General features: G+C 45.5%; 2 protein-coding genes across 12 annotated transcripts in view; one reads left to right on the top strand and one right to left on the bottom strand.

Moving 5' to 3' along the window:
• Window positions 1-6,636, top strand: part of BTBD10 (BTB domain containing 10) — a 74,235-nt gene extending 67,599 nt beyond the window's left edge. For all 4 annotated transcript variants that reach the window (XM_008711958.2, XM_040638838.1, XM_008711960.2 and 1 more), the window contains 2 exons: window positions 2,471-2,581; window positions 5,519-6,636. In XM_008711958.2, the coding sequence (XP_008710180.1) occupies window positions 2,471-2,581; window positions 5,519-5,829 (422 nt within the window). In that variant the 3' untranslated portion in view covers window positions 5,830-6,636. The remainder of the gene's footprint in view (window positions 1-2,470; window positions 2,582-5,518) is intronic.
• ARNTL (aryl hydrocarbon receptor nuclear translocator like) overlaps window positions 314-26,123 on the bottom strand; it is a 107,470-nt gene continuing 81,660 nt past the window's right edge. Inside the window, exons 11-22 of one of the 8 annotated variants that reach the window (XM_040638837.1) lie at window positions 25,300-25,417; window positions 23,350-23,499; window positions 20,592-20,838; window positions 19,172-19,278; window positions 17,691-17,841; window positions 16,734-16,822; window positions 15,091-15,214; window positions 12,420-12,513; window positions 8,726-8,828; window positions 2,673-2,719; window positions 1,623-1,751; window positions 979-1,106 (exon numbers count right to left, since the gene is read on the bottom strand). In XM_040638837.1, coding sequence (XP_040494771.1) covers window positions 1,656-1,751; window positions 2,673-2,719; window positions 8,726-8,828; window positions 12,420-12,513; window positions 15,091-15,214; window positions 16,734-16,822; window positions 17,691-17,841; window positions 19,172-19,278; window positions 20,592-20,838; window positions 23,350-23,499; window positions 25,300-25,417 — 1,326 coding nt within the window. In that variant the 3' untranslated portion in view covers window positions 979-1,106; window positions 1,623-1,655. Of the gene's footprint in view, window positions 1,107-1,622; window positions 1,752-2,672; window positions 2,720-7,022; window positions 7,974-8,725; window positions 8,829-12,419; window positions 12,514-15,090; window positions 15,215-16,733; window positions 16,823-17,690; window positions 17,842-19,171; window positions 19,279-20,591; window positions 20,839-23,349; window positions 23,500-25,299; window positions 25,418-26,123 lie in introns of those variants that run through there. The other 7 variants (XM_040638830.1, XM_040638829.1, XM_040638834.1 and 4 more) reach the window with 7 other exon arrangements.

The raw sequence follows: 26,123 nt of genomic DNA, 5'->3' as shown, positions 1-26,123 counted from the left end.
AAATTGAACGCTTACCTGTGTCAGGAGTCAGCAAACTATGGCCTGTGGGTCAAAATCCAGCCTATTGCCTGTTTTTAGAAATAAACTTTTATGTCTCGTCTATGGCTGCTTTTGCGCTACAATGGCAGAGTTGAGTAGTTGCAACACAGACCGCATGGCTCGCAAAGCCCGAAGTATTTACTCTCTGGCACTTCACAGAAGAACTATGCCCACCCCTGTCATGCACAGAAATGGTTTGTGCTTTGTTGAGGGTCTGGATCTTGATGGATTTTTTTTTTTCTTTGCATTTAGAAAGAAGCCTTCTAGGGAAGTAGATCCGGGAGTAAATAGATTATAAAAAATCAGCTGGTTTTTTTAGATGAATTGTTATTAGTATATAAAATGAGAAGCTTCAACGCATTGATTTCTAGGGTGACTTTAAGTTCTAAGATATTCCCTTTTTAGTATCCTGTGCGTTCTTGGAGGATATAGGGACCCTTCAGAAAGCTTTGTGGAACTATAGTTAGGTATTTCTGACCAAAACAGCTTATCTTGAGCAACAATGACTTTTTCCTTACTACACTTTCAAACCTTTTCTGATTAGAGCCTTTTGATCTTTTGGTTGTCAGAAAATTTATATTTTTTTCTTGATGAACCCAGTATAGTATTTTTGAGCTGTTTTATAGATTCGAGAAGATAGAGTTAAAAGAATGATTTGAGGAAGTAGGTAAAATAGCCCAGTGTCTTGTTCTGTAGTCCAGTCTGTGTTGACTTGATAAAGATTAGGGATTAAGTAAAAAATACAGAAATGTAGAAAGTTACCAGAATACTTTAATCTCTCATTTTTTCATTTTACTTATCCTTGTCTAAAATCAAAACAAAGCAGACTCCGAGGGGTATCCTTGTCTAAAATCAAAGCAGACTCTGAGGGTTTTCTTTTTGACTTCTAAAGAGTTTTGAAAGATTATTTTAACATAAGTTATGTTCGCACTTTTCAGAATTTACATCCACATGTTCCCTTTGCATGATATACTTAATGAGCGTTGTGATTCTTCTCTGGACAGTTGTAGTAACGGGCATTTTTGTTGTATTTCTTCATTCCTAGCTTCTTTGCTGATAGTAGTTTTCTGTAACAATATGTGGAATAAAAAGTTGAAACAAAACACAGGAAAAATGAAAGGCTAACAAAAATTAAAAATAAATATACTAAATTATTTTCCATTAAGAAAGAGGAATGAACAAACCAAAATAAATTGTATTTTAGTTTTCAAAAAGTTTGCCTCCAGGAGAGGAGAACCAGCTGTACAACACAGCAGTGACATTATAGTGATAGAGGGATTATGGTAAACCTGGCTTTTCCTTTTCAGTTGTTGCACTTCCCATGTCCGTGTTCTTTGGTTTGTTTTGTTTTTCATCTTAAGCTTTGAAGCTTAAAAAGGACTGAAAACATTTTTACTTAATTTGTCTAAATATATTTCATTTCGTGCCAAGATGTTTCAACCTAAAGAAGATCATTTAAGGAAACACAGCCTCTTCAGCCTGATTTTCCTAATTGTGACATTATGACAGCATCCATTCTGAGATGTCAGCAAATCTCTATCTTAAAATATCAGTAATCTTAAGGATGTAAATCACAAATTTACCCCATGAGTAGCATCTGTATTCGTATTTTCCTTTTATTGGCTCTTAAACCAGCATGTTTGGTTTGTGAGTGTGTTTTTCTTTTTTTGAAAAAACCTTTGCAGTTCACCTTTTAAGGGAGATAACTCCACCTGAAAGAGAGAAGGCGAGGAGGGTCCATCAGTCTAACTCCCTGAAGTTCCCAGCACATTTGGAAGACTCAACATGTTGTCAGTGGAATGTCTGTCCTTTGCAAAGCCAGTTTGCTCTAAACAGACTAACCGAGGCAGAACATGCTCGAATCTGCCATTTTTAACATCAGTATTAAATGGGGCTGTTCGCCTGAATTGAAAACAGTTTGTGGGGAGGGTCTTTGTCTTTTGGGGGAATTATTAATAGTTGCTCAATCCATGAAATATAAGATGTATCCATTTTATCCTCTCTGACAAGGCAGTTGTTTCCCTTCCAGACGAGGCCTTGTAGGCATCACGGCAAAGTCCTTTACTTTGCCTGCTTGATAATGATGTGATATTGCCATCGTCTTTTGGTTCTCTTATTTGAAGAAAGTGGGGCGGATCCTATTGCAATAAGTTTGTATATGATATATCTTTCAGAAGGAGATTCTTCCTATGGATTGGGTTACCTGATTGATTATTAAAGCTTTTTTTGGTTTCAACTTAAGTAGACATTTGCTTATACATTAACTGTACTGAATTATCCTGTCATGTTGGCTAGTCATCCTTTCGCATCACTGCATCCATTATTTGGGCTTTTAGGGCTGTCAGGCCCCTTTGATGATCAAGATAATTTTAAGTTCATCTCCAAGTACTTTGATTTTAATAAGAAAATATTTCTGTCTTTTTGTTTCCAGTTATTTATAGCACAAAATTATATAGATTTTTCAAGTACATTGAAAACAGAGATGTGGCCAAATCGGTTTTGAAGGAGAGGGGTCTTAAGAAGATTAGATTGGGAATAGAAGGTAAGACATTTTCATTATTTTCTATTCATTTTCTTTTGAAAAAAAGAAAAGTTAAAAATCCCATTTAGAATATAATTTGAGAAATACATACTTTGTGAAAATTCAAATGATGACTGAATGAATTCTCATGCAGTAGACCTATAAATAACAAAAAATTAGCTTCTTTAATCTGAAAAGATAGAAAGCCATTAGAAATTATTTATTCCATAAGATCCCCTAACAATAGGGAGAGGTTCTATGCCCATTAGTAATCATTGGTGTTCCTTAAAGCCCAACAGAGCTAAAAAGGACGATCTGAAAATGCATGTGAAAGCATGTTAGTAGCTTACAGGTTCTTAAAGATACAATAATAGTTAACTTATTTTCAGATTAAATACAGATTTCAAACTTAATTTCATCTTATTAAATGCATACATTTTTAAATTGCTTTTACTTTGTGACTTAAATGAATTTTTCCAGATGCTATGTCAGATACTTCTTTTATTTTAAAGTGCCCTTACTAAGAACAAAGTATCTTCCTTGGCATAACGTGGCATAGTGTAAAGAGTAAAGGTTCTGGGGCCACATTGCTTGTGTTCAAATCCTATGTATGACTGAATAATTATGTGACCTTGGCCAGGGCACTTAACTTCTCTGTGCCTCAGTTTCATCTAAAATGGGAGCATTAATAAGTACTTTATAGGGTTATTTTGATGACAGAATGAACTAATCCATGAAAAACACTTAAAACAGGGCCTGGCACATAGTGATTTCTCAGTATATGTTTGTGATGCTGCTGATGAAGATAATGGTGTTGATCAGTGACCAGTTGAGGTGTTGGAGATCACAGTGGTGGGCTGCTGAGACATAGGAGGAAGAATGACCAGAAATAGGATCTTGACAGAAAGGGGAGGAGACTTCGGGCTTAAAAACATAGTGAAATTGCTGACACGTTAGCTTCACCAGTGTGTGTTGTCTTCTGTCATTTTGTAAATAGTGGGATTTAGCTGTTTGATTTCAGAGCTAGAGGGAAGGCTCCTGGAAGCTACTGCAGATTCGGAGGATGAGGAAGGCCTCTCTCAGGCAGAGATACTTGAATTGAAGCTTGATGACAAGTAGGTTGGAACCAGGTTGTAAAAAAGCCTTATATACTTCGTGAAGAACTTTGGACTTTCCCTTGAAGCATGAGGAAATCATTGGTAGTTTTTAAGCAAGGATGTAATACGATTGATTACACTTGTATCAGAGTGGTGATTCTATGTGGAGGACAAATTGTACTATGATGAGATGGGAATTTTAAAGACTAATAGTCCAAGAGGAATCAAGGACAAGGGAATAGAGCTGGAGACCTTTCTGAATTCTGGTGCTGCCCTGCACATGGTAATTGACTGGAAGTGTGAAACAAGACATTCTACAGAGGGTCTTTAAAATGTGAGCCCCCTTATCTGAGCCACATACATACAGGCTTTTACTTTGTGATTTAAATGAATTTTTCCAGATGCTATGTCAGATACTTCTTTTATTTTAAAGTGCCCTTACTAAGAACAAAGTATCTTCCTTGGCATAACGTGGCATAGTGTAAAGATTAAAGATTCTGGGGCCACATTGCTTGTGTTCAAATCCTATGTATGACTGAATAATTACGTGACCTTGGCCTTTTTTTCTGATTCTAATACAGTCTGTGGCCCATGAGCCAAATCTAGCCCATTGCCTATTTCTGACCCCCCACGTTGCCTGTTTTTTATAAATAGGTTTATCGGAACATAGACATGCTCATTCATTTACATATTTCTGTGGCTGGTTTCACTTTACAGTGGCATAGTTGAGTAGTTGCAAGAGAAGCTGAAAATGAGCCTGAAATATTTACTGTCTGGCCCTTTACAGAAAATGTTTGCCAATCCCTGGTCTAAACTAGCAATTCTTGGTAGTAGGAGGGAGGGAAGGGACTTATAATAGTTTCTAAGGGGTATCTGTCTTTGGAAAAATTGCCTTACTGGTAAATGACTGAAACTTTTTCCAAACTAGAATTGTCTTCACTAATTGTTACTTTTCAGTATTTATGCAAGAAGAGGAAGATATAATTAATCGGAAGAAGCAGCTTTGGAATCACCAACCTGGATGAACTGCTTGGTTGTTGGGAGTACTGTTAAAATGATAAGGGGCTTAAAATATTGGCTTTGCTGACCTAGGCGCAGAAGTACGCCTAGAGGGGCGCCTGGGTGGCACAGCGGTTGAGCGTCTGCCTTCGGCTCAGGGCGTGATCCTGGCGTTATGGGATCGAGCCCCACATCAGGCTCCTCCGCTGTGAGCCTGCTTCTTCCTCTCCCACTCCCCCTGCTTGTGTTCCCTCTCTCGCTGGCTGTCTCTATCTCTGTCGAATAAATAAATAAAATCTTTAACAACAACAAAAAAAAAGTACGCCTAGAACCGGTGAAGCTGGAGAACTCTATAGCTCTTTATCTTTTAACAAAAAAAAAAAAAGAAAGAAAAAACCCAAGGCAATGTAAAGATGAGATTTAGGTTTAAGGAAATTAGAAGGCTAATGTGGCAATAACTTGCAGGCCTCGAGGCCAGATAACCCTGTGAAGGGAAGGGTTCAGGGATCGTAAGGATACACAGGTAGAGCCCAAGATGCACCAAACTACATACCACCATATTCAGGACCTATCCCCTCCATATTTTTACTTCAAGAATATTTTTCTGGTGGTTAGTGTATTGAGTGGCTGAGAGGATGGTGGAAACTTGTGTGAATTGCATCAGCAGGATTTCTGTTTCTGGCTGTTGAACTGATGACTAAGGAGATGGAATACTGGTTTCCTTTCTTTGTTTTAATTTGTTCAGGAACTACAGCAGAAAAGCCCTCTTTAGACTAACTTGGGTGAGAAGTGTGTGGGACCGTGTGTGCACGCTTGTGTATGTGTGTATCCACAGTTTTTTTAAAACTTTTCTCTCCTCCAGGTTATCCTACCTACAAAGAAAAAGTAAAGAAAAGGCCTGGGGGCCGCCCGGAAGTGATTTACAACTATGTCCAAAGACCCTTTATTCGAATGTCTTGGGAGAAGGAAGAAGGAAAGAGTCGGCATGTAGACTTTCAGTGTGTAAAGAGTAAATCTATCACCAATCTTGCAGCAGCTGCCGCAGACATTCCCCAGGACCAGCTGGTAGTCATGCACCCAACCCCGCAAGTGGATGAGCTGGATATTCTCCCTATCCACCCCCCTTCTGGCAACAACGACCTCGATCCTGATGCACAGAATCCGATGCTGTGATGCTGATGTTTCTTGAAACCATAGCATGCTACTCTTCACGGTGACGCTGCGCTCTCCTCACTCTGCACTGCAAGGCCGCTCTCTTCATCGTGAGATGCACATGACAATGTTTAGGATATTGCAGTGTAGGCTTTTTTAAAGACCAAAGGTAGCTGAATGGTTTTTTAAATGAGTACAACTCTAGCATCCTGAGGTTCCAGTTATATAAATGTATTTGTTTACCAGTAGGTTTGTGAAATTGGTTCTTTGTGTGGGGGACAGTCCTTTTTCACACATCTAGATATTTTCAGAAGTGGTGAAAATTGGCAGCTGGGGTATTTTGGAGCTTAGGTTGATATTCATCACACCCCGGATAAAATGTAGAATATTATATAGTTGCACTTTATAAATGGTGGTTAAATGGAACTGTTCAAGCCATTTTTATAGTTGTGATGCACAATATAACTGAAATAAGTGCTTCTATCAAAGTATTCCTTCAGTAAAATGTGTATAGCTTGCGGCCCATGATGGGCAAAAGAGTATTTATCATTGGGCTTATCGGAGTGATTTGGAGGAGATCCAATGCCCATATCTTATTTCTCTCCAGTGCCGTTTTCGCCCTTTTAGAGTGAGTCACATGCGGGAAGTGTGAACATCAGAGGTGGTTTATTATCCAGTCTGCCTTACCCTTAATCTGTTCAGATATTTATTTACTAATTTTTTTTCTTAAGAGTTATGGGATAGGAAGATGAAGTGTTGGCTCTTCATTTACTAAGTGATTGTAAACTCAAGTTTTTCATCAAAATAAAATTCCATTGTTTTAATGTTTCTGATTAACTTTATAACCATCTTGACCAGATGCTTTGTCTCATAATTAGCAGATTTCCTGTCTTGTTGGTATTAACATAACTAGAAACTACCTAGTAGCTCATGGAACTCCTGATTTGTGTGTGAGGAAGCACTTAGATTGATTCCCTACGAATCCACAGTAGTGTTTGACTGAAAAAACATTTTCTAGTCAAACCTAAGAAGATGGGTGAAATAACTTTATGAGATTATCCTATAACCTCAAGTTTCAGTGTTTTGTCCATTATACTGTGTTGCTCTTCTTAGCAAACTATTTGTGCAAGTGCTTTTTAAAAAGATACTCTGGAAGGAAGTGGAAGTACTTAATGTGTGAAGCCACACCGTGAGCAGAGAGGAGACGAGTTGTAGGAAAGAAGCCCATTGAATTTGTATTCACAGGATTTGAAATTTGTGTTTAAGCAGTAACATCACCATACTAACATAAAATTGCAGTAATTGGGAGATTATTTTAGCAGTACGGCTAGGCTACTAACAGGAAAATTATGTAAGTCCTGGAGCTGTTACTGAAGGCCAGAAAGGCACTGTAAATGTTATTGGCATGGATTGTCCTGAAACAGCCACAGTAGAAAACTGATCCAGCCCTGCAGCACATAGGATTTTTTTCTATTATTTGAAATGTGAACAGTATTTATAGAACAAGGGAAACATTTATTAAAAATATTTAACTGTCTAATACATTATACTTTAACCCATATTTATAGTAAAGGATTCTTACAAGGAAGAATAAACGGCTTTATGATACAATTAGTATAAGAAATATCCACATGGGGGACTTCTCTGTAGTGTAAAAACACCATACATCTGAAATGACCATTTGCATATAAAAGCTACCAATGATGCTTCTGTGCACGATGATTAAAAAATTCAACACAAACAGAATCCAAAATATACAATTAATGCAAGCTATCCACAGCTAGCCCAATAATCGATGATGAGGAAACACTGGAGCAGGCTTAGTTCCACTTTGTCTGAAGTTACACATAGTAAGATTGACTTGTATCAATGGCTCTGAGATGGCTTTTATGAAGACAGTACATAAAAGCTGTTCTCTCCTTATCCAGTAAGCTTCACAGACTGTAAAACTCCACCAGTAATGCACTTTGATACTGCAGCTGTTGCCAAAGCAACATGTAGTGTTTACAGCGGCCAAGGCAAGTCGCTAAAGTCAACAGGACCACCCAGTCCAGCATCTGCTTCCAAGAGACTCATTATGACGGCCATTGCTGCTTCGTCATTACTGGGACTACTTGAGCCTTGGTCGTTTTCTATCATGTCTATGCCTATGTGAGGGTTCTCACCTGTAGGAGGAGATAAAGACCGGTCATAATACCAAAACATGTTAAACTTGAGTAAGCAGTTCCTAAACACACTTTTGTTAAGAAATGTACTTAACAAGAAGGTGGGAAGGGCGGAGGAGACTGCTTTTGGGGCTGCATTGCCATAATTTATTTTCTTAACTTTAGTGTGTTTCAGAGAGAAGAACCAACTTTCTAGAAACAAAGCACTTAAAATGCAATAACGATTAAAGCATTTGAGTTTACCTCATTTTAATATTCTGACATAACCAGTTACAAGGAGGAGCATACAGAAGGAAAGACAAACAGGAAGGTAGGGATTAGGGGGAAAAAAAATCCAGAAAGACAAATAGAGAAAAAGATGGCTGAGATGGGAGAAGCAAACTCTTTACCACTTTTAATACCCACTGAAATACTTATTGATCATCCTTCCAGGCTTTATATCTGAACCTTCATTAGCTCTCCCAATGAAGGGCTGATGGCCCACACGGGAAAAGCCTGTAGCCAGGCTGCTGGAGTCTCCTTTCGAGTTCCAGGGACAAATCTGGAGCCCCCCCCCACCAGAACTCAACCATTAAATTCAACTTTGAGGTAAAGTTTTAAACACATTTTAAACAAATTTTAAACCTTTAAACTTAGTTCTTAAAAAATTTATCTGGAACTAGCTTGTTTTATTCATTCAGTTCTTAAAACAGACTTTATGCCAGATGTTATACAAGCCCATTGTAGTGGAAAGGAGTAATAATGCTACTTACCAAGAATAGAGGAACTATCAGAATATGGATAACCTGGGTTTTCCTGAGCCTGCCCTGGTAGTAGGCCACTGGAAGGAATGTCAGGAGTCCCTCCATTTAAAATCTACAAACAGAGGAAGTTTTTCATACCATCAACAGTTCCAGCCAGTACTGTACTCAAGATCATCAAGAAAATGAGGCACGTTGAAAGATAGGTGGAAAGTGTTCAGTTTCCCGTTGGATGATTTCAAACAAGAAACTGTTACAAATGGTCACAGTAAGAAAAACCTCTTCCCAAAATATTTTCTCTGTATGATTCAGCCCACACGGGCACTTTAAAGTCTGTGGATCACCTTATTCGCAGGACTGAGGCCAAGGACTCAATTACCTTGGTGACTGGTTAGAGTTTAGGAGAGGCAGTGATTCAGGTCTTGCCAGGAGGTGGCATTACAAATTTATTTCCGCACGCCAGCTTTTTGGTAGGGAAACCTTTAAGAATTGAGAACTCCAAAGAATTTTTGTTTATATATACTATATCAATAGTCACTATATTTGAAGTTAAAATAAATTTTTTAAATCTAATAAACCTATTAGATGTTCATGAATAGCATTTTAATGAAAAATAGCTTTTCTAAAAAAGCAAAAAGAAATGTCATCATTTTACCTTTTTTTTTTTCCAAATCAAATGTCTGCCTTAATAGAATTTAACAGGATTATCATTTTCTTCAGTCTGTTTAGATGTTTGATTGACGTATATGAAGGAAATCAGGTATGTAGCTGGGAAAGGGAGGTTCCTTTTAACAGCCTTTTCAAACAACTCTGGTATTCTTTGATATTACATCAAAACTCAATAAGTGGAAGTTTCTTAAACATTAGGTGCAGTGTGGAATCTGAAACCATATCAATGAAATTCTATACTCGGTTATATAAAAATCCACTGGTATACCTTTGCATGATTTTGAAGTATCTTGCATTGGTCATTTGGAAAACACTGGCTGATTTAGGCAGATCTAAATGTTGACCCATTTCATTACACCTCAGAACATTTCACTATACCTCACTGTTGAAAGGTATTTCTGATGATGAGGTAATAGTAAGTTTTGGGAAGCTGTTGAGTTCAAAGCAGATACAAGTTTTCCAAAAATTTTAATTTTTGCTTGAAAGCTAAAGTTTTATCATGGGCAACAATTACTGTCACCTGTCCTCCTTGAACTCACCAGTTCATTTGTTTTCAAGAAAATGTATGCTAAATACCCAAGTCTGAACAACCACAGTTTGCAATAGTAAAAATGGTGTCCTTTGACAGAAGCAGTTCATTGAGCTCCTAACTTGGCTCTGTGAGTGCTTTTCCTTGAGACAGCCACTGTACTTCGGTGTGCGGCACAAGTGCTTTACGCATAATTTCCGTTTTGTGACAGTGTTAAAAAGATTTACTCAACGGTTTTATAAACTATTTTTACTGCTTATTAAGGACATCCTTAAATGAAACTGGCTTGAATTTTTTTTTTTTTATCGTGAGTATACAGTGGTGAAGAACACACTGACTACTAGGGCAGGTTGGTGCCACTGCCATGATTTTTGCAAAAGCACCAGCGCTTTTGCTCAGCGCTACTTTTAGCACTCTCAGTTCATGTATCAACACAGTGAGGAAAAAAATGCTTTAGATTATGAAAATAATTTTGCCCTTGCAGATCCCTGAAAGGATCTCGACCCCCTCAACACCAGGTAACTGCTGCTTTAACTGAACCTGCCTTAGTGCCTCTGGTTGTCCAGACTCCCAGAACCTAGGAGGTTCATTTAGAGCCTCGCTTTTTTAGCTTGACGCTGAATGAACTGCCCACTTTAAAAGTGACTGGAAAGGGCTGGAAGCATGGGGCCACCTTTACTGTCGTGGCTTTGGTACAATGCTGCCGTCATTTCTAACTCCCATCTTGTTTAAGCTACTCTTACAAGTCCTGTTTCTGAAGTCAGAATGTATTCAGAATTCCTTCCCTCAGACCCGTTTTTATAAGCCCAAAGAAGAAAATTTTTTCCTTAAATGCCTCAAAAATACTTGGGGCTTTGTGATGTAGAGTATAGTATTAGATCTCTGAAGCTGTTGGCATAGAAAGAATCAAAAGTCAAGGGACCTAAGTTTGGGGCTATACTTGTTGAATGATTGGCCCAGCATTTAATATTTGGGACCTTAGATTTTTGTCACCTATAAAGTTGGGAGGCTGAGAAAATGTATATAGAAGTTCCCTGAGTAATATTTAAGCACCATACTGGAGTGATAACCTTTCAAAACAGTGGTGGGATTCTTGGTAATACCAGGAAGTCAAGTGTCTAAAAGCTGAACTGTGAAGCAGCGAAGGGGGAACCACCCCAAGGAGATGATGGATCCAATATGGAGGAAGGACCTAGGGATGTAACAAGAGAACAGGCCTAAGAGAAAAACCTGTAAACGGACTGGGGATGTACCAAGCCTAGGCTTTAACTGTTGATGCTATCTTCTGAGTCATTACCAAAAGCCAGGCACTTTCACATATATCACCTCATAACAGGACTTAATATACAAAGATGCTGAGTGTCCTAACCTACAGTAGCCCTGTTATAAAACAAAACTAGGGCTAAATAATTATATAGGGTCGCAGCTAGCACATGGCAAGGCCAGGCTTCAAGCCCAGGTCTATCTTTCATTGATCACTCTTACCCATTAATTTATTGACTTTGAAACCTTTGGTGGGGGGTAGAGTCAAAACGTATTTTCAAATAGAAATTTTTACAGAAGATTCATATATAAAATAGAGCCACCCTGGTAGAAGCAGGAGTCCTGACCTTACCCTCTCTACTCACCAACCACCGTTGCCCCATCCTACCTGGCAGCACCACAGTCCTGGTAACCTGAGCCTCAGAAGAATGCAGTTCTGAAAACCCGTATCCTGCTTTTGATACACTCTGTGTTCTAGGAGTCCTGTTTATGTAAATTACAATATTCTTTCGCTCTGTATATTTTGGGAGGTAGAGGAAGGAAGACCATGTCCAAAGATGCTGGGTCATCCTAACCTGTATTAACATCAGGCACTACAATTTGCGATTTACAATTAACATGGCACTACCCTTGTAAATTCTCTGGCAAAGATGAACACAGATGAGTGGTTTCTAAGCTTACAGATGGTGTAATCTTCTAGCCAACTCTTCATGAGGGCTGGCGACTGATACAGTACTTGTACCCAGTGCTGTCCTAGCTCAGGAGACCCAGGCAGCAGACCCCCCATGTATTCTGCAGCTGCAAAGGCATGGCTTGCCTTCCAAAGCACCAAAGTGCTCCTGCCAGTATTACTGTTTCCCATTCCTGCACTAGAGACTAATGATATTTTCTCCCTTGAAATTTCTTGGCAGAGAACTAGATAGTTTTTTTTGTGTGAGGTACTCACTAACCCTTCCTTCATGGGAGCTCTTGAATTGCTCCCTCAATGCAATGGCCTCCCCATTCCTTAGAACATGCTTTCTGCCTTGCCCTATTCACATGAAATAAATCCAATAAGGATATCAGCAAGCCTCTCTAGCCCCACCCGTATGCTTTATACCTAAACTCACACAGATGCATTTACTTAAAAGAGGGTCCAACTTGTTTCAGCAACCACAATGGTAATTACATACTCCCATCCCCAACATTTTAGAACTTGGGCAAGAGGCTCTCCGGATTAAGAAGTCTTAGAGTCTTCAGCCTTACCTTCTTGCCTCCTGGAGAAGAGGCATCAGGGGGAGGTGTACTTGTGATATTTAATGGGCTGGAGCCACAACTGGAAGGGGATGACCCTCTTATTCTGTCAGAGAAAAGAGGAGTTCGTTATATTGTGTTTCCTTTTCTTCAGTGGGATGTGAGGGGTGGGGACTAAGGAGGAGGAAGAACTAGAAGAGGGATCGGCAAACTTTTTCTGTAAAGGGCCAAACAGTAAAACTACCCAGGCTCTGCAGGCCATATGGTCTTGATCCCAACTACTCAAGTCTGCCGTTGTAGCTTGAAAGCAGCCACAGACCATATGGAAATGAACAGGTGTAGTTGTAGTCCAATCAAATTATGTTTATAAAAACAGGCGAGAAGCTGTATTTCTCCCACAGGCGCCTGATCTAGAATGTAGTCCCTGGAGTCCAGCATCTCACTGACAAAGCCCTTGGTTTAGGGTTTGGATTTCGTGTTGCTGCGTTTCAAGTAAGTGGCCAGCTTCATTTCTTATAGAACCCAGATCACAGAGCTGGAAATTCAGAAGTTCAGCCTCTATCTAGAACTAGAAACCACAGCAAGTGAGATTTATCCTCTTCCCTACAAATACTTTTTAGCTAGTGAATACTCTTAGGAAACGGAAGGTGCTGGGGTGACTCAGCTACACCTAGGAAGTAGCCTTGCACTAGTAGTAGTAATAGGAGTAGTAGGGCAGCTGTTCCCGCGGTCTTCGAAAGCAACAGGTGACGAAAAATGGGTTCAGACCCTCTCAGCTAGTAGGTTTCTCAGTATAGGAGATGAAAGGAGAGAAAGCCTTAGAACTGTAAACACACACACACAGTCACACTCGTCAGGCTGAAGGAGCTCAGGAAACGAAGCCACAGCCTGGTGATGAAGCCGGAGTAAGGTGGCAGCTGTGTGACCCCCAGGCCCGTAGCTTCTACAGGGATGAATGCGGCTGCTGGGTTACCCAGGCAGCCCGCTCAACCACTCAGCAGTCCTCTGGCCATTGGCCTGTGTTACCTAGTTCTGTAGACTTGGGAGTGAATAAGCTTTCTCTCTCCTGGATCATAAGCTCCTCCAAGGCCGGGTGCAACTGTATTCCATGCACTCAGCATACACGGTTGGGTACTAATCACTTACTAAAAAAATTGCTGAATGTATCCCATCTTCCTTTACTTATGTCTATGAAATGACTATTGTCCCAGGTTCCCCATCTTGGGATTGCCTTTTCCTTGTTATTTCATCTTCTAGTCCTTAAATTACTGATTTTTCTTTGGAACAGTATCATCACTGAGGGATGGGCCTCGTTCCTGGGTTAGTAAGCACACTCACCTTCATCTCTTCCTATTCCAATCCAACTTCCATAATGCTTATTAGCACAACATTTTGGACATCTGCTCAGCATCCTACAATGAATGGGGTCTTATTTTTTTTTTTTCTTGTCTAAACTTTTCAGCATTATTTATTAGGATTCTTAGCAATCTCCCTTCCTTGCTTCAGCTCACGCATGCTCCCTTTCTTCTATTATCGTAAAGAAAATAGACTTCTCACAGATTGTAAGGTCCTTGAGGTCAACACTGTTCTTGGATGGTTTCAAGCAAAGCACAGCACGTGTAGTGGCCGGTAAGAATCTGATTATCACTGCACACTGCCCTGACGTCGTCCTGAAGTAGACCCGAGGGGTCATATTTATCATTCCCATAGTGTTGGAACAGAACTGTCCTGCCCACTGGGATAAGAGCCCCTCTATGGCCGACTAGAAAATAAGACCACCTTTCAATTCTCCTGAGAGAATCCAGTGGCGGCAGGGAATAATTTTTCCCTTTTCTTATTAAGTTCCATGAAGTATGCATTCCTAAGGACCCAGTTACTACCCTCTCCATTCCCCAAATTCAGATGAGCGTGTAACTGCTTCCCTTAGTCACTACTCTTAAAGACTCAGATGTAATAATTTTTGAGCACTTACCATATGTCAGTTTCTGTTCTAGGAACATTCCTAAGACTTCTTACACTCCTAAAGCAATTTTTGGGAGATAGCTATCACCCGCCTTTTATGGCTTAATTAACAGAGACCAGGAAGTTAAGTGAACCCTTAAGCACAGCCAAGTAGAGGCCCAGAACTCAAACCCAAGTAAGCTACTTCCCCTCTTTCGTATGGGAAAGCAGCCCTCTCAGGAGGGCTTCTGCTTGGTTTCTATTACTAAAGCTAGGCAGCTATTCGACTAGAAGCAGCTAATGTTTTGTCAAGGCCCAGATCACGGACTGTCGCCACTCCTGTAGTCCTATAATGTTAGTGTTCATCCATCCTCATTAGCCCCTTGTCATAATACAAAGTAATAAGAAAGTTGAGTCTCCCAAAGAATTCCCTTTAACTCTGGCCTGTTTGGGTTTCACTCTTTCTTTCAGGCAAGATTCCTCAATCTTGGCACCACTGGCATTTTGGACTGGAAAATTCTTTGTTGGGGGTGGGGGGAGATGGGAGGGAGGCTGCCCTGGGTACTACAGGATGATTATCAAGCAGCGTCCCTGGTCTCTATCCACTGGGTTTTTAGCAGCAACATCCTACCCAGTATGGCAACCAAAAATGTCTCTAGGATTACAAAACACCCCTTGGGGGGCAAAATGCCCTGGGTGGAGAACCACTGGGTTAAGGGAGCAACTGGAAGGTGTTACTTGCCTGTGGATCTCCATGATTTCTTCAGCAATCATTCGACCTATTTTGCCTGCCCCAGCCCTGGTTCCCCCTGGAATCCCTGGAACAGTGGGGTGGGTCCTCTTTGGGCCACCTACAACAAAGGAATCTGAGAGTGGGAAAGGGGAACCGAGGAAGAAACGCTATTATGAGTTAAAACCAGTTCATCTTGTGGTCCATTTGAAGTTCAGCCTCAGGGTTATGCCCTAAGGGACAGCAGAGCCGCCGCTTGTCGGGAAAAGGCATTTCAGCAGAAGGCTCAAGTCTGCGTCCAGGATCAGAGACCAAAGCAAAGCATCTAATTCCCCTCCCGCACGCCACGTCTGTTTACTGACGACCACGGTACTGCAAGCCAGGGCCACAGAGGCAAGTCAGCAGCTCTGCCCTCAAGGAGCTCACAGTCTAACAGGGAGACAAAAAGACGAACAATGGCTGGAACGAAGTGTGGCAAGTTTGACAGATAAGCACAAGGCACCGAACTCCTCCAGGGCCAGGTGCAGCTTCCTGGGAAAGTTTAACTCAGAGCTGAGTCTTGAGAGAGGAGGAGAAATTAGCTTCGCAGAGATCAGGTGAGGAGGGGAAGACATTCCACGCACAGCCACCAATATACGCAAGAGCACTGAGGGAGGACGAAGCTTGGGAGACTACTCCGAGAAATTCCTCATGAATGACGATGGAGGAATGACAGATGAAACTGGAGGAGCTACCAATCAGATCATGAAAGGTCTTGGATGCCACATTAACGGATCTGGACGGGATCCAGAGGATACGGAGTGCCAAAGCACTTCCCACAGAAAAGGCACTTAGACTGGGTTACTGGAAAGTCCACTGCATGGAGAATGAACAACAGTGGAGGAAGGGGGTTGGGTGGGGGAGTGACAATGGCGTTAGAAAATTCTCTGCAATGATCCACGTAACAGAGGGGAGGGAGATGGAGAAGTCTAAGAGGTAGAAGGGACAGGATTTCGTGTTCGGATAGAACGGGTGAGAAGGAAGAGTCAAGGTTTCTGCAACCAGAGGAGGGAATGCAGAAAATCGGTTTGGAGATGCTGAATTTCAGGTGCTTTTGAGACTCCCGGTGCCTCTGTCCAGGAGGCAGTTGGAGAGACAGACCTAGAGCTCCAGAGACAGACCAGATGTAGCAGTCACTGGTGGAGAGGTGGGGACTGAAGGAAGCCATGCAAGCATTGGTAGTCCCATGGAAGGATAAGTCAAGTGCAGAGAGCAGGGGCTGGAGCCAAACCCGGGAGGGAGCCCCGCTTGGTATGGCACATACCCTGGTGCTGACAGACACCCTCCTCCCACCACAGGAGCCAGTGACAGTCACCAAAAGGCACCATATCCCAGTCACTGGGCAACATGGAGGAAAGCCCAAAAGGAGCAGGGAGTTTGCTGTTTCAAGGGCTTCCAGGGTCCAGGCAGCCTCAGGAAAAGCAAAAATGAGCTCCCAGTATCCAGGCTCAACAGAGAATGTGAGAGGACAACGTCCTTACTGCTCATCCCTTATAAGGCCTCCTTTCTTCCATAAGAGATGGGGGTGGAGAACACCAGCTACTTGGGGAGAGGGTACACTGGCCACAAGCAGCTTCTCACGGGCAAGCCCCGATGCCCCTGCAGTCCATAGTTACCTTCTCCAGAGGGCAGCATGCTGTCCATGCTGTGGGGGGACGCTGTGAGCTGCGGGAAGGTTGGGTCCCCGCCTTCCAGGACGTTGGCTCTGTGAACATCCCAGCAATAAGGAAACATGAGTCAGGCCTGCTCAGAACCGCGCACCTTTCACCTTGGCCAAGGTGTCCGGTGTCCACTCTGGACCTGGACAGGCCAGGAAAGGAAGTGTCTGTCTGAGTGGCTCAGCAGGTCTCCTCGCTGCTTGAGAACATGACGGACAGCATCCCGGCCTGTGGCCTCACTGCCTGCCCGGGCCTTCCTGGTCTGTACGGGACACAGTCCAGCAGAGAAGGTGACTGTGGCCGCCCATGATCATCGCTACGAGGCCTCCTCTCCCGCCAGTCTGCAGGGGCACCTCGCCCCAGCCCCTCGGCTCTAGCCACAGGTGGGGGTCTGGACACCATGGGGAAGGAGACGTGCGGAGCAGTTCTTGCCAAAGAGCAGGTCCTTCCCTTCTCACCTAGCAGGTGGCAGCCTCTGAGGCAGGCTTCCGGCTGACAGCACTGGGGCTGCCAGCCTGGTGGGCACGGACACCCGGCCATCCTTGGCCAAGGCTAGTCTGAATGGGCACCTGCGTGAGCCTTGCACGACGGTCAACCCTTCCCTGCACGGCAGTACCAGGGGCGCCCAGGGTGCAGGCCCCCAGAATTCAAAAGCTAACTGCTGCATTGGGAAGGGAACGGTGCTGTCTCCTGGAGCAATGCCACAAGCCGGGGCCTGCACGGGATACGTATGGAAACATGTTCTTTGTTAGCAGCCCCTTTGGCCTCTGCCAGTCCTGAGGCTTCACAGGGCATTAGCAAGGTAGCATTAAAGGCTGTGACACTGGCTGCTGCCTGTACCCGCCTTCCCAGGTCAAGAGCCCCAGGCGTTTCTCTTTGAAGCAAGGGAGCTTCTGATACAGGGAAAACACTTACAAAACGACGGTGTTGGTTGAGACAATGTATTCTACTTCCTTGGTCCAAGGGTTCATGAAACTGAACCACCGACTCCGCAGTGTGATGAAAGAACCATCTTTGATTTTAAACTTATAGCAATTAGTCGTAATCTTTTCTCTTGTCTGTAAAACTGAAAATGCAAAGAAGCCATGAGTAGGATTCCCTCAGACCAACATACTAAACTAACCAAATCCTGCCTCGTGCTCGGGCCCGGGGCCATCACCGTGTAGTAAGCCAGGGGAGCGGGCACTCGGAGAACACACAGTGTCTGAGGGTTTGATTCGGGGCCTTTGAACTCAGACTCTCCTGCTATTGTTCCCTGCATGAAATGAAGGCTCCAGGGAATAACTGACTGCATTATCGACCTCTGACTGGGATCAGCTTTGAAGGGAGCAACAAACCTCCCAAGGGCCCAGGTTCTTTTCCCATCACAAAGCCTGATGGCCGACAGCACTTTTAGGACATCTGAATCCAGGGAGGCCACTCACCTATTCAAACTTCATTCTTTTATGTCACAAACACCTAACAAGCACCTTTCATGTGCCAGGCACTGGAGATAGAGGGGAGACAGCATGGGACCCCTGCCCTCAGGAGAGGAACGAGAGGCAGCTACGCAGGGGAAGAGATCAGAGCCTCGAGGAAGGAGGGAAGAACCCAGCAGTGCCCGGCGAGTGGCAGGGCCTGGTGGGGGCAGGAAATGAGAGGTCTCTGATGCCCCTGCAGGCAGGGATGGGGTGGGGGTGAAGCTGAAGAAGTGGGTTAGGGTCACGAGGTGGAAGGTCTTGAATGCTGGTCAAAGGTATTTGGCCTTGAGTCTAAAGGCAGGAGGTGTAAGCAAGGATGTGACATTATCAAGCTTCATCTGTTGGGGCATAGACAGGACAACGCTGGAATGTGGAAGGTGGGGCAGAAGGGAGCAAGGAGCCTGACAGGAGTCTCCCACAACTACAGGCTGGGCACAAGGGCCTGAGCTAGGGCTGGGGTAGCGGAGGTGCAGAAAGGGGCCTCTTTGGAAACGCACGTCTGAGGGCAATGAACAGGACAATGAGGGAAGGAGTCAATACTGGCTCCTCTCTCGAGAGGCTGGTATGTTCCGGTGCCATAAGTCAAGAGGAAAATACAGGAAACACAGCAGGATTTTATGGAAAAGAGAATCAGCTCTGTTTGAGCCAGACTAAATCTGTATAGGGTCCGTGTAACAAGAACAAGAGATGCTTTCCAGAAACTGCACTGTCCTATGTACAGGAAAGTGCTAGGCAGTCCAAGGTGGGTTCACTGTAAGGGGATAAACAGGGCCCGGGAACATCAGCCTCTTCTCCTCAGACATGTTTTGGCCTGAAGAGTCCTGGGCTGGCTGACTCCCACATCACTGGGGGCAGATTTCTCGGGAACCTTTACGTGGACTAGTCTCGAAGCTGGGGGACACTTAATCTTAAGACCTTTTGTACAGCCTAGCTTACCTTGCCTGTGACATTCTGCAAGATGTCCTATGTCATCTTGGTGAAAATATTCGTAACATGATGTGCCTAGAAGTTCTTGTGGTAAATATGCCAAAATAGCTGTTGCCCTAGAATTTTTTAAAAAAAGAAACAGTTATTCAGACAATTAACAGCATCTCTGCCGTGGATGAACCCCGCTGCGCTGACGAGGACAAGGTCCAAGCTGGGTGGATGTATTTTTTTCATGCAATTGAACTTACCACCACCATAAAAACAGAGGGAAGAGAGAAAAGAAGCCTTTCAAAGGGGCCGTTATCCCAAGAAAGGAAACTTAAAAATGGTAACTCTATTAGTCAGATAAAAATGTGATAGAAACCCAAACCCCAGGGCGAAGCTTCTCCATTTTACTACATTTTTTTAAAAAGATTTTATTTATTTATTCGACAAAGATAGAGACAGCCAGCAAGAGAGGGAACACAGCAGGGGAGTGAGAGAGGAAGAAGCAGGCTCATAGCGGAGGAGCCTGATGTGGGGCTCGATCCCATAACGCCGGGATCACGCCCTGAGCCGAAGACAGACGCTTAACCGCTGTGCCACCCAGGCACCCCCATTTTTTTTTTTTAATCAGAATGACCAAATATTAGAATCTCCAGTGGCAGGGGCTACAAGGGCCTTGAAAAGTGGCGGTGTCCTTTTCCTGCATGTAGTGACTGGTTCTAACAGCCAGAAAACTTCTCAGCCTGTGAATATTCTCAAGGAGGCCGCAGAGGGCAGCGGGGAACTGGGCACATCTGGGTGCTCAGCTCAGGCCAACTACCACTCAGCTGTGAAGGGGAGGCGGCCAGTCCTCAGGCGGGGCCCCAGTTCCCCACCCAGAAAAAGGAGACTGGACTAGATGAGTGTTGCCGCAGATCTTTCTGCAGTGGCGTCGCTCTCGGCCTTGGCTGTCAGCCTCACGCAGCTCCCGAGCACCTACAGTACGGCTAGTGAGCCCGAGGAACTTTTAACAGTTTTAATCAAAACTTCAACAGCCTTATGAGATTACCATAGCCAACGACCCCTGCATCCAAGAGCTCAGGACTAGATCATTTTTTCCAAGTCCTACGTTCCAGAATTCCAATCACAGCCGTGGTCCTGAACATTCCACACGTGTTCAGACAACATCCTATGCCTACCATTTCTCTCCTGGCCACGGACACTGAACCCTGGCGTCGTCTACTTAACTGTCTCTACATTCCGAAGAGTGTTAAGGTGAAAATCTCTGTATTTATAATGATATTCTAAAGGGTCTCTCTCTCTTTTTTTTTTTTAGCAGAAATCCTCATCACTTCCTTCTTTCTTTACTCTGAGGAAAGCCAGCTGAGGGCCCAGGCTGCTCTGCTGTACTCAGAGGTGAAAATCTTGTACCATTATTGTTTGAGGGTCATACGAAGACTCTTACCTCTGGTCTACAAAAACAAACTTTCCATCTATTGCGTGCCGAGACACGTACTCCATAGATTTCACCCTGATTTCCCCGTTCACCGGCTGCGGAACCACGTGAGAATGCAGGCGTCCGATGGCGACAAGGCAGCTGAGGTTACAGCCCTCGTTGTCTGGCTCGCTGTCCTCGTCCAGCCCCATCTTTGTGGGCGGCCAGCTCTTCAGGTACCCTGTGCTATGGATGGTGCAGAAGCTCTTTCGATCTGCTAGAAAGCAAAGTCCGCGGTCAGTGTCAGGACGGCTCTGGGCAAGCAGGCACGGCCGCCTGTGGAGGGCTGGGATGCGGGAAGGGAAGCAAACAATAAACACAGCTTTACTCTCCGGAACGGAGAATCCAGGGAGCGAGGAAGACACAGAAGTGGACGGCTATCATCCAGCATCATCCGTGCGGAGCAGGGCTGGTTATGCCCAGGGCACCACATACACCAAGGAAGGAGTATCTCTACCCGGGGAGAGGAGGGCTGCCCAGGAAAAGTGGGTAGGAGGTGGATCAAGAAGGAGGAGAGCTGGCTCAGGGACTAGAACATGAGAACGTCGAGAAGGTACAAAGCGCAGAGGCTTGTCCCGCACAAGAAACAACCGAGAGCCCCGCGTGGTGGAAGTGGAAAGGAAGAGGCGGGAGGGGCTGGAGACAGAGCTGGAAAGGCAAGTCGGGGCAGATTACTGGGGTCTTAGACTGCTTGCTAACAAATGTGTGTTTATCAGACAGGGAATGGAGAGCTTCTAAAGGTATTTAAGTGGGGAAACAGCAAAAGCAAATCGGGGTTTGGACACTCCAGGAGCAGAGCGATAGGGAAACTGGAAGAGTAAGGAGCAGGAGGAAAGACAAGCAGGAGCTGAGACAGCAGGACAGGAGGAGGGCTGGCCTCTGTACCGCAGGGAGGGTGACGAGGCGGGGAAGCACCCAGGAGAAGTTCCTGGGAACTCTTGAGATTCAGTACGAACATCAAAACATTTGGTGTGAAAGAAAGACAATGGAGGGGACTCCAACTTTTTTGGATTGAATATTTGCTGCTGCTCACGGACTCAGGGAAGGGAGAACAGAGAGCATGCTGTAGAGAAGAGGGAGAAGGATTTCGCCTCGGGGCACGCTCAGTGTAGACCGCCTGTGGATCTCAACAACAAACATATCCTTAGGGAGTGTTGACGAAGCCGCAGGGCGTACTCGTTACTGGGAAACTGCAGAACCCATGCGACGCGCCCGCAGGGAGTCTCCAGTCCGTGGGGGAGACAGACGTCAAACAAGTGACCGCACGAGTAAGGCACAGGCAACTGCGGGAACGGGCTGGCGCAGCGAGCGCGGACACGGACGCCCAGCTCTCGAGGACCAGGCCAGCGAGCCGGCTGCAGGGAGCCGGGGGGGCCGGCGTTCCGTCACTGGGCAGCGTGGACGGAGACCTGGGGCGGAAAGGGGCCGAGGCATCGACGGGAAGTCGGCCCAGCTGAGCGCACGGACTGGCAGGGGGTGGAGGGTGCACGGTCACGGACTCTCAGCTTCTCTCCGAGAGCCACGGGGAACACTGCAGGGTTTTCAACAGGCAACCGACAGAAGGATGTGCTTCAAAAAGATCATTGTGGCTGTCGTGTGGAGAGATGGCAAGTGTGAGGAGCGTACTTCACCAGGGGGTGAGCGCGGAGGGGAGCCTGGATCCGAGGGATACGGTCAACAGGGCGGTGGATACACGCAGTGAGGTGACTTCATGGTGGCAGGACTTTGTCACCGACCGTATGGGGAGAGGGGGCGAACTGGGCCCCAGGCGCCTCCCCAGCTTCCAGTACGTGCAACTAGATGCCGGCGGGGCCACTGACGCGGGGAGAAGCTCGGTGGTCGCGCTTACACAGATCATGTTTGAGATGCCCTTGGGAAGAGCGGAGCGGGCAGATTTAGGAAGAAGTGGGTTTAAGGATCCAGAGTGTGAAAGAAAAGTCTGTGCTAGAAATACAGACTTGGGCGTAATTGGCATACACGTGGCACGGCAAGCTAAGGGAGTAGATGACATTACCCGTGCGTCAAGTGTAGACAAAGGTGGCTCAGGACAGACGAGGAGCCAGCAAAAGGAAGTCGGAAGAGGGCCTAGCATGGCAGAGGATGGGGGAGACGAGAAGAAGGAGGTTTCGTGGAATCCTAGGGGAAAGAATACTTGAAGATGGAAGAAAAATGAAGCGGCCATTGTGTCCAGCAACAAGAAAGTCCTTGGTGAATTGAGCAAGAGTCCTGTCGGTGGACCGGCGGGATGCTCAGGGAGCAGGTGGCATCTTTCTCAACCACATTAAAACGAACCGACTTTACATGGAGGAAGCTTTCCCATGAATCTGCCGTCACTGTGACACCACCAGCGCTTTCCTGTCTCTCCTCCCTTGCGGCCCTACCCTCTGGGGGAGAATGGCACTGGCCGCAGTCCTGCGATCTGCAAGCGACTGTGGAACCAATGCCCTGCTGAGCACCCCAGTGCACAAAGCCAGCCTCCCTGGATTAGGATATTATTATTATTATTATTAAGATTTTATTTATTGGAGAGAGAAAGCACAGGAAGGGCAGGGAGAGAGAATCTGAAGCAGACTCCACGCTGAGTGCCAGAGGCCAGCATGGGACTCGATCCCACGACCTTGAGATCATGACCTCGGCCGAAACCAAGAGTCAGACGCTTCACCGACTGCGCCCCCCAGGCACCCCCCTGCCTCACTGTATTAAGATTTGAAAGAAGTGACATGGTTACCTTTTTTCTTTGAGCAGGTAGAGGGGAAATCCTTGTCTTCCACCTTTACTGAAGGCCTGTTACACTTCATCCTACAGAAGAAAGAACGTCGTGCTCCAGAACATAATCGAGATGGCCCAGGGGTTATATCTGTTTTAACTGGAAGTCCAGCTGCAAATCAACACACAAAATGTGATAAACTGAGAGTAGTATTGTCTGTCAGGAGGGGGAGTGTGACCTTGAAGAAAGCCTCTTCTTTCCTGCCTCACTGTTTTACAATGGCCACACCATTCCTCCTCAGTTTAGGCTGTAAAAGGTGCCATGTGGGGAAATGGGTCGTCAATCTGGAAATGTTTCCAGATCACCTAAACGCGGCTACCGGGAGCAGGAGCAGGACCACGATCCCGCTAGGAGCACGGGCTACTGGTCTACAGACCGTGTCAGGGACAACGCGCGCCCACCATGGGGGCGACCATCAGAGGAGGGGACCCTGCCCCGGGCTCCTGCTTGGTGTCACCCCTCCAGCCTCCCCCCCCCCCATCTTCTCCGGAATGCTCACGGCCCCGCCCCGCCCTGCCCCGCCCCTGCTCGGCTTCCTCCAGCCGCACAGCGGGCTGTATGCACCCAGAAATCGTTTTCCCTGCTCGGTCACACAGTAATTCATCCCTTCAAACCCACCTCAGCTGTCAGCTACTCGCTGATGCCTGTCGGCGCGCCCACATGAGAACGACTCCCCTGTTCTCTACACCTGGTACTATTTCTACGGTGGTACCTAGTACGCAGGGTGCTGTCTCCCTGACTATATGGTGAGAGCCTTAAAGGCAAGGACCAAACATCACCTTTTTTTCCTCACGCCACTACCAAAAATCGCCAGGGCCAGACTATAAAAGGTAACAGTCACCAGGGGCCGCGCTGAACTTTTAGGACGAGGGGTGCCTTGAACTATCAGGACACTGACCCTGTGCCTACTGTGTGCCAGGAACTGCCCCACGGGCTTCATGTATGTCAATACATGTCATCCTCACAACAGCCCCATGAAAGAGGTACTATTTTGCAGATAAGGAAACGGAGGCACAGAGAGGTTAAGTAACTTGCTCAAGGTCACAGAGCTGGAAAATGGTGGAAGCAAGACACGGGCCTGGCAATCTGAGTCCAGACTCCACCGCATTCTTTTTTTTTTTTTTTTTAAAGATTTTATGTATTTATTCAACAGAGATAGAGACAGCCAGCGAGAGAGGGAACACAGCAGGGGGAGTGGGAGATAAAGAAGCAGGCTCATAGCGGAGGAGCCTGATGTGGGGCTCGATCCCAGAACGCTGGGATCACGCCCTGAGCCGAAGGCAGACGCTTAACCGCTGTGCCACCCAGGCGCCCCAAGACTCCACCGCATTCTTAACTGCTGGAGGCCACAGCTGCCACAGGACTGATGGGAGGAGGGCTACAGGGCCTAGCGCAGGAGGCAGAGGAGCGGACCGACAGCAGGAAGCGGAAGGATGTGAACGGTGGTTCCACGGCTAAAGGAGGAAGCCAGGAGGGGGAGCGACTAACGAGGAACCACTTTGTCCAAAGAAACGTGTACATTTCACGTTTTCTTACTTTTATCTTAGGAAGCCTCCGGTGTGTAACTCACGTAAATTGAAGGGATTTTTTTTCGGGGGGAACAAATCAAACTGGTTTGAGCCCCCGAAATGCAGGAGCATCCAACTGGGAATTTCTAGATTCTGGGGGGAAAACAAACACTAAAAACCAGAAAGAATCAAAGTAGCTGTTTTTCCTCTCAGTAGATTTGGACACTGAGTTGTTGCTTCTTATGTGAAACAAAACAAAGACGAAGGAAGGTGGATGACTGCCGCGACCCAGATGAAGGGCAGAGGGCAGGGGCCGGAGGCTGAGCGCGGGGCACGAGGGGCTGTCTCCGCTCAGCGGTCTGAGCCGGCCCGAGGTAGAAGCCGCAGCTTCTCCTGGACTCACTTTTTGCATCTATGAGCCGCTCCCGGGGCGCCGTGTCCGAGGAGGAGAGCTGCTCCTTCACTTTGGCGATATCTTTAGGGTGCAGGTAGTCGAACAAACTCTGACCGATCAGATCGTTCTGCAGGGATGAAGCATGGACACGAGTCAACAGCACGTGGAACAGAACTCACCCCGCAGGTGCTTAGACTTTGTCTTCCTAAGCATGAGAATTTCAGAGCTGTCCAATGAGAACATACACCGTCCAATCACTCTGCCTAGATAGAGACACGGGGAACGAGGCATCGGGAGTTTGGTTTTGGTAACATGTGAGGGGAAAAGGGCTTAACTATACGGCTACTACTATAAACAGTCCACGCTCCTCGAAGGCCAGAATCTTTCAGCTGTACACGTTCCCTTTGATTGATTTCCGATGCCCACGAATGCCCTTCTAGGGACACGGGGCGTGGGTGCAGACTCTAGCCCGAGTCTTCAAGCTCTTCGGCCACGACTGCCTTCATAACTTTGCTCGAAGACCAAGAAGAACAAGACACTCGGGACACATCCAACTTACATCCCTTTGAATGTGTACGTACACGTGTTCTTTTGAGTCTTCAGTTCTGCTACCTTACCAACTTCCCGTGCAAACACCGGCAGGTGAAGGAGTGAGTGAATGAATGAGTGGGTGAGTAAAAACGTTAGGGAGTAAGTGAAAAACTCTGCTCTAGAAGCTTTTGGGAATGTTTATCTTACTTGATCCTATGAACAATCACAAAAGGTAGGGGTTATTAGGATTTTTTTTTAAGAGGAAGCCAAGGTTCAACAGAAATAAAAAGGGATACGTCATC

Source organism: Ursus maritimus, unplaced genomic scaffold (assembly GCF_017311325.1).
Source record: "Ursus maritimus isolate PB19 unplaced genomic scaffold, ASM1731132v1 scaffold_23, whole genome shotgun sequence".
Lineage (NCBI taxonomy): Eukaryota > Metazoa > Chordata > Mammalia > Carnivora > Ursidae > Ursus > Ursus maritimus.
Note: the sequence above shows the minus strand (reverse complement) of the source record. Positions and strands in the feature narration are given on the sequence as shown.